This window comes from Vidua chalybeata, chromosome 2 (genome assembly GCF_026979565.1).
Source record: "Vidua chalybeata isolate OUT-0048 chromosome 2, bVidCha1 merged haplotype, whole genome shotgun sequence".
Taxonomy (NCBI): domain Eukaryota; kingdom Metazoa; phylum Chordata; class Aves; order Passeriformes; family Viduidae; genus Vidua; species Vidua chalybeata.
The window spans coordinates 16,512,664-16,526,406 of record NC_071531.1 but is presented as its reverse complement, the minus strand read 5'-3'; the positions used below and the strand labels follow the sequence as shown (position 1 = coordinate 16,526,406).

Below are 13,743 nucleotides of genomic sequence, written 5' to 3'. Positions count from 1 at the left end.
GGCTGCCGGTGGGTGCCCAGCTTTTGTCAACTGCCTTGTTCAGTGCTGGCATGTGTTAAACAAACATCTCCATTACAGACCAGAGCTGTGAACCCAGATTGAATTTCAGCTTGTGACCCTTCTCCATCTGCTTCTCCCCAGGCTGGTGACTGGTGGCTTGGATAAGCTGGTGGCTTCTCATATACCTGCCACAGCAGCATTGTCCCCAGAGCTGCCGGATCCTGGCGTGCCTGGAGGTTTTGCCCGTGAGGAGCAGTCTGAAGTGCAGCTCCTGTGCATGTTCTGTGTCCATGGTCCAGTCCAGTCATCTGTACTCCACACCACTGCACCAGGCAGAGCCAGGGCATCCAGGACCAAGGGGAGAACCCTGCGTTGGAGCTCAGAAAGGGTAGCAGGGGTGTGCCCAGTCATCCATCTCCAGTGCATCCCAAGTGCCTTGCTTTCCCACTGGAAAATGAAAGAAGCAAGGCCAGTGATAGAGGGAAGGGCAGAATAAAAAAGGATGCAATAACAGAGAAAAAAGTAAAGGAAAGAGAATGACAAATGCTTCTGGTTAATTGAAACTGTCCTTATACAGAAACTCAATCTCCCTTTTGATCAAGCAGTAAGAGAAAAAAAACTGTTTGATGTGTCTTGTGCCCAAGTCTGAAACTTGTAGGAAGAGAAAGTAGCCAGAGCTCATTTGGTCAAAGCAGAGGCCACATACAGAAAAGAAGGGGTTTGCTTGAAAACAATTGTCTCTGATTAGTAAGACTTACCATTCCAAAACATTTGATTTTTTTCAGTAATTTTTTGACCTGACATTTTGCCGCTGTGTATATATGTGTATATATACATATAAAAAGAAATCAGAAAAAATAGACTTTTCATTTGTGCTGTTTGCTTATATGCATTTTAATACTTTCTGTCAGGCTGTTGTAGCTTGGGAGCCAATCCAGAGACATGGCTTTCCAGAAGCAACACTTGCCCATGGAGAACTGTCACAGAGGCTGCAACTTGCCAGCCAGTAGACATTGCTAATGTCGGTGTATTTTCAGGAAAATAATTTGAGATTTCCTATTATGTATGGGGCAAATGGAGTTTTGTTCTAACCCCAGTGCTTGTCTGAGGTTTATTTGTGAACATCTGGTAGCTCCAGGCATGGGAGAATTTGTGCCTATGCTTAAAATCTGCTGATACTTGCTGTTCAGGCATTGTCTGAACATGGTGCTCTTTCCTTCATGAAAGTGGCAGAGTGAAGCAAATAATGAAGTATACACAGAATTTAAACTTCAGTGCTGAGACCATGTTAATTTTTCACACAAAAAAAATTTGTTCAAGTGGTGTGCTGGGGTCTTTTGTTATGTTTATGTACCAGTTACGGTAATTATCTGAACTCTTGTTGTTAGGGCTAATATTATATATAATTTTCCTGGTGGAAATGTTTTACTGGACAGTGTACTTAAGAACTTTTAGTTTCTCCTGCTGCTAAATCTTACATAGTATGAAAACCCATCACTTGTTTTAGGATAGCAGTGTTAACCAGCAGTGCCTCTGAAAAGCATAACAGCTACCAACCTGTCTCTCACGTACTAATGCTCTGAGTTGAAACAAATACATGTAGTAGAAAGCTTCAAATACAACAAGCATTTTGTGTTTTTAAAATTCTTTCTTTGTTTATGTGGAGAGGTTGACATCTGGAAGAGCAAAATGCATTTAAGTGACAATGTGTCTCTTCTCTCTCAGATTACAGAAGTTTGTGGAGCCAAGCGTGTGGGTTATTTTGGTCCTGCTCAATTTTACATTGCTTTGAAGTTAATTGCGGCAGCACAGTCAGGGTTCCCAGTACGGATTGAGAGCATTAAGAATGGTAAGTAGCAAATTTTGCTTGCAGTGCTATGTACTTGTTTCTCCCTTTCTTTAATGCTTGTCAACTCTCCATGGTAAACTCTTTCTTCTTACATTTCTATGAACAATTTTAAGGAGCAGAGAAAGAGTGGAAGGTAATGTTACATGCTCCAGGTGAGTGGTGGAAAATTGCAGAGAATTACAGATATGGGAGATCTGAGATGACATCTCCCTCTGGAAAAGGCATTACAAAGGAGCAGCAGGAATGACAGATGATCAGTGTGGGAGATGCATTTCTCTCTCACCTTCAGCCTCTAATCTTGTCAGCTGTCCAGAGTGAGAGCTGATAGCTGCTTTGGGTGGAGGCACATTGTGGGAGACATGGGCAGGTCAGGGAGTCCCTCTGTGCAGGGCAAATTGTAACACTCGCCTGCTTTAGCAAATAATCCTACTGAAATAAATGGGTAGTGGTGATAAAATCATAGTGCTTACTGTGAATAGGTGTGAAAATCTATATTAGATATATTTTAAAACAGTTTTATTCTTCACAATGAATTGACAGTAATATAAAATGTACCATTTTTGTTGGAGAAGAAAGCTTCTTGAAATAGTCTTATCTAACCCAAGCTATGAAGAGAGAAAGCAGGTCCCTTTCAGCTGTGAAACCTTGATAGCAACTTGGAAGGGGCTCAGTGTTCTTGCTTCAGTGATGCACACTCTGCCTCAGCAGGGCTCAGGCTTCAAAACACATGGCTTTTTGCTTGAGCTGGAACAGGTTGGAACCCTTATTTTCTGTATCCTGGGTGGACCTTGAAGCCATGCCCTGAGGCTGTGCTTGCACCATCCCACTGGAGGAGCAATGCAACCAGCTGCAGGATCAGAGAGAAGGCTGGAAAGGCAGCACCTACTCACAACTCTGCAATCAGGTCGCTGCTCTCAGCGCAGCTTCTTCTCTGCTGTCCCTGATAAGGGCAATGAAATGTCAAATCCATGTGTGTTGCAAGGCACAGGGAGGGGATTCCCAGGTCTGCCCCATACCAGGGAGGGAAGGCTAGAATGCAAGTACATGATGACCTGTGTGAGCTGAGCTCCTGTGGTGCAGAGCTCCTGGCCAAGTGTAGGGCATCAGATGCAGCTGGAACAGTTCAGTTCAGTGCCTTGCTGGAACAGGAGCTTGAACCAAGGGTGAAGAGGAGTGGCCTGGATTTGTCTGTCAGTTTTCCTTACAAACAGCTTGTGCACTCTCTCTTGCATTGCTGTCCTTTTAAAGACGTTAATTAAAAAAAAAAAAACCACCAAAAAACCCCAAACAACAGAAAACTCGCAACAAATTAAATTAGAAACCTGGACTGGGATTTACTCTGTATGTTTTACAAATCCAGCATATGCAAATAATCCACAAATTTGAGTGAAAACAGGTACTTGCAGTCCTTGTATTGATATACTGCTTACTTACTGTTTCAATAAAATTTTAATAAAACTTTTTCCAGTGCTAATTACATTTTCTTTTGAAAATATGAGTGCCTTTAGAGTGAAGTGAGTAACATGTACCAAATTCCAATTGATTTATTTTTCTCATGGTTGTAACTGTAGGTGTAAAAGATTACAGAGTTGATGGACGAATACTTGGTGTTGAGCATTCTGTTAATTTTGATAGCATTGATCTTTTAGGGTGACTGTGCACAAAAATAAATGGTGTTTCTGCAAAATAATTGGGAATTGTCTTAAAGAGTGAAAAAGTGTCAGTCTCTTGCTCAGCACAGCAGATGCAACGTGGGACCTTTTGACACAGCTGTCTTTCTAGGCCTTGGTGTGATCTCTGAACCCTACCTTTTTTGATTTGTTCCTTTTATGATGGCAGTATTGAGGATACTCTGATCCTCCTGATAGATTAATTTATCTGTCCCACAGTTTCTGTGGGAAACTATTCTTTTCATTACAGGCAAGGTTTTGGAGGCAGGAAATGAGTTTGCTGCTTGCTTTAATAACATGCACAAGGCTTATTTCTTTCTCTTTGCATGGAGAGATTATATATTAAGCTAGTGAATGTAGCTTTGTGTAACATTCACATTTTTATTAAGACATAAAACAATCAAAGGAGTCCCACACTTTAAAATGTTACAAAATATAAATATCAGTCTTTTATAGATAAATTTTCATTGGTTTTACAAGATGATACTGCTTAAAGTGCTTCTTATGTTCTGTAGTCTCAATTGAATTTTCTCTCTCTTAATACAGAATTGCCTCTACCACGATTTATGGCGCTGAAAAATGACACTGAAGTACGTTATGGGACTCCAGCAGAATTCCATGGAGTTAAATTTCAGGTTCCACATGCAACTTTAGAAAAAAATTCCTACAAAAGAACAGATGAAGGGGACAAACAGGTAACAGCCTTGTCTCCTTTAGGCCAACATGTCATTATGGATCCTCCTTTTGGGTCCAGCCCTGTAAATGATTACACTCACAGGGGCTTACTCAATTTTCCAGTACTCTACAGGAGATGAACTCCTGATGTGCAAATAATCCCCATCATGCCTGTGTTCTAGTTTTGATGCATTCCAGTTGCTTCCCTGAAGAAAATTCTCTATATGAGCTTGTATAAAGCTGTCAGCCCTGTAATATTCTGTGTAAGTTCTTTCAGTGTTTTCCTCCTACTTAATCCAACACTGTTTCTTGGAGAGGAAGTGTGAGAAGCAGCAAATAGAAATCTGTGTGTGAAAGAGAGCAGGAAAGTGCTGTCATGGCCAGTATGGTAATGGACTAATGGTCCTTAGTCACTCTAGAAATACTCAATTGGAGACGAGGTGTTCAATCATGAGCCACTATTTTTGGGTGCAGTAAGGACCCCAAGTTTTCTTTCATTTTTTTATCTCCCCAAGGGAATAGTCCAGAAGATGCCTGCTTTTCTTTTCTCCTGAGTGAAACGTTGTCCCATCATCTGTTGTTCTGAGATGCTAGTTTAATGAAGCATCCAAGGGACATTCATATTACCTGTATTTAGGAGAGTAAAGAGCACTTGTTCAGATACGAGAAGCTTCACAGTGCTGCATAATTTTCCTAAAAACTGATTTGCATAATTTTCCCTAGGCTTAACACCTTCTCCTCTGGTACTGTATCAGGTCATGTTCTAAATGCCTGGTGGAAGCACTTTTACCTTCCCAAAACATGTGCCCACATTTATCATGGGGTGCGCTGCCGTCAGTAACGGCGTTCCCAGCCTGAGGTCAGCCAGCAGGAGTGAGCTGATGACAAGATGCACAGGTGGAATAGCAGGATCAGGAAGAAGAGCATGTATGCCTGTCTTCTGTGTACTGACACCCAAGCAGAACACTGCCCTCAAACCCCTGGCTCCATCTGGATTATCTGTGTTCTGTTATATTTTCCTCTTTATTCAGTAAAACCTTTCAGGCTTACATTCTTTTCTCAAGCAATCTCAGTAAATCAAAGGAAAGAGGAAGCGTTAGGATAATTACCCAGTGAGACTTACAAATCCACAGTATTTAAAATACTGATCCAGATATGTATTTTAATTTTTTGTACTTTTTTTTAATATGAAAAATTATATCCCACAAAGAATGCACTCACGCTATGTAAAGTCAAAGCTATCCACCCACACTGAGCCTTCTACATATACTACTTCAGACATCTTTGGAAGTAAAATACATGGAGCTGACCATTGTAAAGCTTTGTTATAGCACTGCCATGCTTTATCCCTCAAAGGCTCAGTACCAAAGCCTGTCTTGTCTGTTTTAAGCCTTTTCTTGGAAATAAAGGGCCTGAGGATGCTGCAGTAGTTTTTTCTTGTTTGTCCATCATATTGTACGCACTTGGACCACTTTGCAGCATTACTTGGTTGTTTCTTACAATTTTTGTCTCAGACTTGTGTTTTGTGTTGGTGTGTTTTTGAAATAGGAGCCCAAGTCTCCTCCGATGTCTCCAATTTGCTCACCTCCTGCTTCTCCATCTACTTACCAGAGAATACCCCTAAGTTATGGATATGGTAAAGCAAGAAGTGGACTGGAACAGCAGCATGGAGGTAGGATAAAAATGCACATTGTATTCAAATATATTTTCTTTTTTTTTCCCTTTATGAGAAGTATCCAAATTCTAAATGCCAGTGACAGTCAGCCTAATGATTTTAAAATTCAGTTAGACTCATGTTTTGAAAAATTATTTGATCAGTATATTTTGACTGTTCAATCCTGTCTTCCTCTTCACTTACTATTAAATTAGATTTATGTCTGACTGCTCACAAATGCTAATACCTAATCTCTGACAAGGCTCTGCAATATACCCCAGTGGCAGAGAGCCTGCAAGGATTGTCAGAGTGCATGATGGTTTTGGTTTCATTAGAGGGCAAGAAAAGCCTGCTCCCGATTTCAGTAGATGCATATTAATTTTCAGATTGGAAGTGAACCATCATTTGCAGGAACAGATAATATAATCTGTGCTTTTGTAACAGAAATAATAATAGGATGAGAGTATAGAAGCACTCCCACAGTGTAACTTCAGCAATTCAGACAAAAACTAGCCACTATGTAGGTTATTCTGTCTCTCATTCTGGTGCCATTAGAGTAGGTGGGAAAACATTCAGATTTTAATAAGATGCTAATAGGGCAGAAACCAGTTTAACTATGGCTTTACAGGTTCCTCTTAATGGTAAAGCACCTGTGCTCTGGTAATTGCAACATATGGTGACCAAGTTGGTTGCAATAAGAGGCATTGGTGTATACCATCATGCCTCCTACTTTACATTAGTGTGTTTGTAGTGAGTGAAGATTGAAGCATGCTAGTCCTTCACCTTTTGTCCTTAGTTACAAATAAGTGACAAAAGAGTTATTCAACATGTTGAAACTCAGTACAGCTGTGATAAGAATGTGTTTGACACTATAAAGTGGCCTCCACCTGAAAATTGTACCAGTACTGAGTCACAGGCATTCCCCTGCTGTGTAGGTAAACTGCAGCTTGTTCAGAGGTGGGATTAATTCTGAAAGAAGCACACTAGTGCAGTTGCTTTCTGGTACAATGCATGTTCTGCCCCAGTGAAGAAGAGTGGCAGAGAGCCCATGCTGTGGAGAGCTGGGCAGGGGGTATCTGTCAGGACTGGCTGACCATGTACCTGTTGAGTGCTCTGCTCTTTGCTGGCACTCTGTCCCAGATCTGTCAGTGCTGTGCAGGAGTGTTTTGGGTTTTGGGTTTTTTTTTTCTTTCTAAATTTGTTTGCAAATGTAACTTCTGTGAAATTTCTCATGGACTCAGCAGCTATGCAAAGTGACCAGGGACAGCAGCATCCAGTCCAGCTGTCAACATCTTCCAAAATTAATTATTTAACTGCTCAAATTTCTAAGGGAATAAAATCTTAGAGGTGCACAACAGTGGCTATTTTTCAGGAAGCAATTTTTCCTGTTTTCCAGAAAAGGAATCACTCCTATTTTAATCCCACTGGGGATACTTCAGCCGAGTGTATTCTCAATGGCAGTGAGCAGTTAACATTTTATGACCTATGCTGTACCAAATGCCAGGCCTAATGCAGGACCTGCTGGTTCTTCCTGGCCTTTAAGATTAAGACCATTCCAGTTTCCTGAAGAGCACTCCAAAGGGCAGCTGTGTGTAGTGCATGTGGAGGAGGTTCTTGTGCCCTGCCCTGGGCTGGGCTGTAGTGCAGATCTGACCCTGAAACTAGACAGGATGTCTTCAGGGACAGCGCTTTGCACTGCAACCACGACTGTGTACATTTTATAGTTCTGAAAGTTTTTCATGCTAGCAAGCATGTAGCCATGAGGCTTCATGCTTAAATCTCCCCTCTGAGAGCATCTAAATGTTTCTCACCTTTCACCTTCCTTCCTTCCTTTTTTTTTTTTTTTTTTTTTAATCTGAAATTAGTAGTGAGTTGTACAGGAATAAAAATAGATAACAGTACAGGATAAGACCCCTTAGGAAAACAAGGGGGTTAGGGGCATAATTTTTAAGCTCTTCCTGAGATCAAAAATTTTAATATTTCTTGGACTCCTTTTTCATCATGAGTCTTTAAGGTTCTGAGTATCTAATGTAGACTTTGTAACAGTAAATTTTAAATAGGCTGGCGGCAGTTCTCAGCTGTGTAAGGGTTTGCAAGTGAGTTGCCTTTTTGTTTGCATGCTTTCCCTATTTTTAAAACATTGTTCCTAAATGTGTTGTTGTGTCACTGCTTACTATATTTGCTGCAGTGGAGCCTAAGTGACTTATTTTAGCAAAAGAAGAAGAAATTTTTACTTTTCTTCACTAACTTTACTCCAAATAGCACAAAGTGGTGAATCGTGTATTTTGATTTTCAACAGAAATTAGGGAAGGGAGAGGAAGAGTATATGGAGAAGTAATGGTTTGCTATTTTATAGCATTGTCAAAGCATATTTTTTATAGACCAAATGAATTATTTCTTCTTATTTAAAATAGTTACTGTGCTAAATGTGGCTATAAGTATATAAAATGTATAAATGCATGGGCAGGCTGTATAAATGTATATTTAAACATGATGAACAGTGATTTCTGTTGTCTAGCAGTATATAAGTGACAGTGTCTCAGTAATGTCTGAAGGAGAATGGTGCAATGAGAAAGACAAGTATGTGGCTGGAATTTTGTTGCATAAGACAAAATGAACTTTGATACTGTGATACTGGGTTCACTTGGTAGATGCTTGACCAAATGGACTTTGATGCTCAGATACAATGTTCACAAGCTACATTCTTGATCTTGTGGTATTTAATTATTTCCTTTAGCTTAGCAGTATTTTTTTATTATCCTGATGTTTATATATTTAATTTTAAATATTTATTGTAGCTCCTTATGAAGTCAGACACTCTACTCACCAGCAGGATGGACCATCTTCTGGGAATTATGGAACCAAATCTGCACTCACCTGTTCAACTCCTAACAGGGTAATGAATTGTATATTTTTCTTTAGTAGTACTACTAACTAAACAATAGAGAAATTTTAAAAAAAGGCAGAAAGTTCTCACTTTGAAAATGAAAAGTGGTGTTTTTATACTAGAGACTGAAGTGTGCTTTTTTTGGTATATGAGGGAAAAAAGCTGATGGGATGGAGAAATTAGAATAAACAATCAAATTAATTAAATCGCTAAAGGTAAATCAAGGTAAAACATTTTCATTGAAAGTACATGAGATTTCACAGAGATTCCTTCTTCATTTAGATTGCTATCTGTAACACATGCACAGTATTTATGGCTAACTTTCTGCATATTTTGGTTTTTCACCCCAGTTGGTTAAATTGCACCTTAAAGAGAATATATTAATTTCTTGGCATTTGTTTTTATGAAAATGAGTCTTATATTTTCCTGCTGGTTGTGAAAGCAGATCTTTCCTGTGTTCCAGTATGCTTGCTGTGCATTTATTATGCAAACAATTAGTTTGCCCTAAGGAAGGGCAAAGTTCTCTTAAGCAAGAGATTTTCCTAAATAAGTAAGACTCAGAGACTCTACCTTTTCCTGAGTGCCTAGCACCTCACACCCACAAAAAAATGTCACCTAAGCCTCCAAAAGAGATCTACAGGTAGTGTCACATTATTTGTGCTAACTTGAAATGAAATTGGGTGCATTTGTGTAGCACTTTGAAATGAAAATTAATTTGCAGGTGTATGATGTTGCCTGTTTCAGCAATCTTTTGATGTATTTCAGAACTGATGTTTTGCATTTGATTCTTGGGAAATAGACAGGTATGTCAGAGAAAGGGTTTCACAGCTGATTGTTGTTCATTCTTACCCTCCCTTTTTTAGACTGTTATTATGCAGGCTTAAATATTGAATACTCATTTATTCCATTTTAACAAAGACACCAGCTGTACTGGCAGCCCTCTTGTAGATACCTCCATCCAACCTGCAGAAGGTACAGGCCTCTCTTAAAAAAGTTAATCTGAGAGCAAAGATAGAGCAAAGAAATAATTGGACTGAATATCCTTCTCCAGAATATTCCTTTACCCAAAGGTAGATTTTTGCTTAAACTTTGGGAAGTGATAGAAGTTTGAGGGGGTCTCTAGGGGCTTGTGTGTCTCTCGAACTTAGCATAATGAGTGCTGAGTTTCTGGGGTGAGCATGGGATCCAGAAGTGAAATATTTCCATAGTTACAGCACCATTCCTAGATGAAATATGTAGTTTGATAGCGAAGATAAATTTTCATGCACAAAGCTGCATAAATGCAGCTTTAGGGGCTTTACTGGTTCCATCCATTTGAGGTGTACAGAGTGCAGTTCAGGGTTGTAATGCATGGCAGAAAAAAAGGACCCCCAAAATGAATCTAGAGGTAATAAAATATGACTTGGACTTTTAGTGGTCAGCAGTAGCCAGATTTCCTTTGGCCATTGGTCATGTAAAGCTTTCTTTAATTGCAGGGGTAAAGGTTTGTAATAATAGCCTCAGCTTTCACAGGTAAGTAGTGGGATGGTGATCAGTGTGGCCATTTCTGCTTCTTGTCTTCTGAAAATCTGTCTGTGCTACATAGAAGAGTGTGAGTCTGGTTTCTTGAGGTTCCCAGTGCCCTCCCTGTGGCTGGTGCCAGTGTCCCTCCCTTCAGTCTCTTTCAGTGGAGCGGGAGCAGCAGGACAGCAGCACCCAGTACTCAGATGACCCTTGGAGGATAACGGAGGAGCAGCGAGATTACTACATTAACCAGTTCAGGTCCCTGCAGCCCGACCTCAATGCCTTCATTTCAGGTAATTTTTACCAAACACTGTGCACATTGAATAGGGGGACCAGGCTGGGAGGTGAAAAGTGTAAGTAAATAAATTATTTTTTGTCTCTGGCAGTGCATTTTTAAGAGTTGATTATGTTTTCTTTTTAAAGGCAGACTATTCAAATCAATATTGTGACCCTTACATTTTCTCCTAAATGTCCTGATTTTAGAAAAGTGGTTACATCTAAGGGAGAAGTGTTGACAATTTGTTAAAAATTAAAATTAACTCTCTTCATTTGATGTGCTGTATTTGTGGATCACACCTGCAGTGTATATTGAGTTGAAAAACCCCTGAGGGTTGTGCTGGCTTATCCAGCAGAATTGTGGCAGTGCCCATGTGATGACAGTGAAGCATGCAGTTAACTGCCATGGGAGGTCAAGCCTGAGGGTTTATGGTTCTAGAGGACTGAGATTTTGACCTCTAGGTAATTAGGAAACAATCCTGGAGAGCACACACATGATTGAAGTATTGTTAAGAGCATACTGAGATGGCCCTGATCATACTCAGATTTCCATCCTGAATAGAAGAAGGTCCAGACTTTGCCATGTACAGACAGTTGGTTTGGCAAGGAATATGTTACAGGTTTTAAACTGAGGCAGTTGTAATGAGCCTTGTCACTGGGGTTCAGGAGGCTTTGATGCAGCCAAAAGTTTAAAGAAATGACCTGCTGCTAACTGAAATTATTGCTTCAGCAGTTCTTCAACTCAGTTAAGTCTCCTTCATGCAGTTTGCTTCAAAGAACAAATGGTTGTTCAGTGTTGGTTCTTTCCCCAATGGCTGCCCAAGGGGAAGAGGATTATTGTCCCAGAAGTCTGTGCTTTGTTTCCTTATGATTTGTAAGCGTGTACCCAGGAAGGGCTTCCAGGGTACCCTGACAGCCTGTGCATATGAGATGGTGAAGAAGTGTGTTTGTTAACTTAGAAATATGAGAAGGGCTGCTATGGCAGAGTGAGTGAGGATGCCTGCAGTAGGACAGGAGCTGTGTGCTAGCTGAATCTTCTGCAGTTTCTTTTTTATTTTCTTTTATTTTTTTTTCCCCTGTGTAAAATTTTCACTGCAGGGAAAAGTTATGGTTGAAGCAGCACACTGGGAGAGCAGTGCAGATGTCAAAGCACCATACTGCTGTGCACATGACTTCTGGGTGAACAGGGCCATTTGTGTCTGTTATTTAATCATTGGTGACATACTTGTTATGCAGGTTAGAGTTACTAGTACTAAAGTAGGTTTCCCTTTATTTATTTTTCCCATATGGAGGGAATGGAGAAATGAGGTCAACAGCTCTGTCTGACTTTCTCTGTCATTTACTCAGAAGGAGACAAATGGTCCAGCATCTATAGTAGCATCCGATTAATCTGAGCACCTCTCAGACATAAATTAATTGTCTGCTTCTAGCATGGCAGTCCTGATAAAAGGAGAATTTGGAGAATTAATTGGAGAATTAATTTCCAGTGGTTGATGAGGCATGCTTTCCCAACAGGTTCCGTAGCAAAGAATTTCTTCACAAAATCGAAGCTGCCCATCCCAGAACTTTCTCACATCTGGTGAGTACTGTAATATTTTTGGGGATGCCTATCACATTTTTTTAAAAGACACTTAATTCAAGAGTCCTTGTTAAATTTTAAAAGTGTCTTCAATTATAATTATTGCTCTTCTCTCCAGAATCACTTTGAGGCCCAAGCAGCAAGGGAGGTCATTTGTCTTCCTGACACACTTGTTTTCTGGAGAGATGTTCACCTACTCAGCAGGACTGGGAAGGTTTGAACCACAACGTAGCTGAGAGCTGTTCTTAAGTGTATTGTAAGCAGCATCATTAGCTCAAAGAACTGGCATTTTTCATGAAATGACACAGAGGAGAAGCACCTCTGGAATGTTTGAGATGTGTTGTTGGTTTTATGTTTCTGTCTCTGTTCTGTCAGAGGAGGCCTAATTAAACAACTACATAATTCATTAGTGCTTTTCTAATGAACCAGTGCTCTTACTTTTAATGAGCTTATTGCGAAACAATTGTGGATGGAACTGTACGTGATAAAATTTGACAAGGATTCTATTATATTTTCATCAGCAACATGGTGCTTTGTAATTTGTTGTCATCGTTGCATGTCTGATAGGAGGAACAAACAGTTTTAAACACGGATCAGAAATGCTGATAGTGATTTTGTTTTTATATATGCTTTTATGAAGAGAGATGAGAAGAAAAGCTTGCAAGAGCCTAAACATCTGTCAGGGTCAAAGGATATGTCTGGAATCTTTTCAAAGCGGATTGTCAGTTGTGAAAATAAAAAAAAAAAAAAAAAACTGAAGAAACGTAGTGCTGGGGGAAGTGAATATTGGAATTTAAATTTAAGATTACTTAAAAAGAATGGATTAACCTAATATGTTAGCAAATCAGGTTTTTTTTCTGTTGCTGACACAAGTTGTTCTCTGTGCAGAGTTTCAAGAAAAGTATTCCTTTCTAGTAGGTGCTTGTAATTTTGTGGCATTGTGATTTATCAGGTTGTGTTGCTGTGTTAAACACATGGGATGTTTCAGTCCTAGTCACTATAACCTCAACAGTTTGAGAAATGCTTGTAACTTTCAAACAGTAAGAAATTGTATGTTTATTTTAGACCATGTGCCCAAGATAAAATATTACTCAATTTTTGCAAAGAGTTAATTTATAAAATTGAATTCTTGAATTTCTGAAGTTTAGTTTTTGTGAAGTGTGCTAGAATTGGAGAGAAACGCTTAGTAAGAAGTTAACAATATTTAAGCTTGTCAAGAGCATTAATTTTACTCTTTTTTAAAAGTTAGTCAATGGTGCTGAGTAACCATTGCTAAAGTCCATATTTAACTTTTTCTGCTTCAAATGTTTTAAGATCCTGCACGGATTAGCCAAAGTGCTTCCTAATATTGGAAGGTTAATTTCATCCTTGGAACAATGTGCAGTTAATTGCTGCTCAGATGGCCAACTACATCCTGGGCTGCATCAAAAGAGATGTGACCAGCAGGGCAAGGGAAGGATTCTGCACCTCTGATCTGCTCTGGCAAGGACCCCATCTGGAGTGCTGCATCCAGCTCTGGGCTCCCCAGCATGAGAAGAACATGAAGCTGTTGGAACAAGTCCAGAGAATGTCCACCAAATTGTTCACAGAGCTGGAACACCTCTCTTATGAAAACAGGCTGAGAGACTTGGAGCTGTTCAGCCTGAAGAA

General features: G+C 39.8%; 1 protein-coding gene across 1 annotated transcript in view; it reads left to right on the top strand.

Annotated features, from left to right (window-relative positions):
- The window catches only part of REPS2 (RALBP1 associated Eps domain containing 2), a 95,209-nt gene that overhangs the window by 31,919 nt on the left and 49,547 nt on the right, over positions 1 to 13,743 (top strand). Inside the window, exons 2-7 of the mRNA XM_053935566.1 lie at positions 1,726 to 1,849; positions 4,066 to 4,214; positions 5,743 to 5,866; positions 8,647 to 8,744; positions 10,393 to 10,531; positions 12,030 to 12,093. Coding sequence (XP_053791541.1) covers positions 1,726 to 1,849; positions 4,066 to 4,214; positions 5,743 to 5,866; positions 8,647 to 8,744; positions 10,393 to 10,531; positions 12,030 to 12,093 — 698 coding nt within the window. The remainder of the gene's footprint in view (positions 1 to 1,725; positions 1,850 to 4,065; positions 4,215 to 5,742; positions 5,867 to 8,646; positions 8,745 to 10,392; positions 10,532 to 12,029; positions 12,094 to 13,743) is intronic.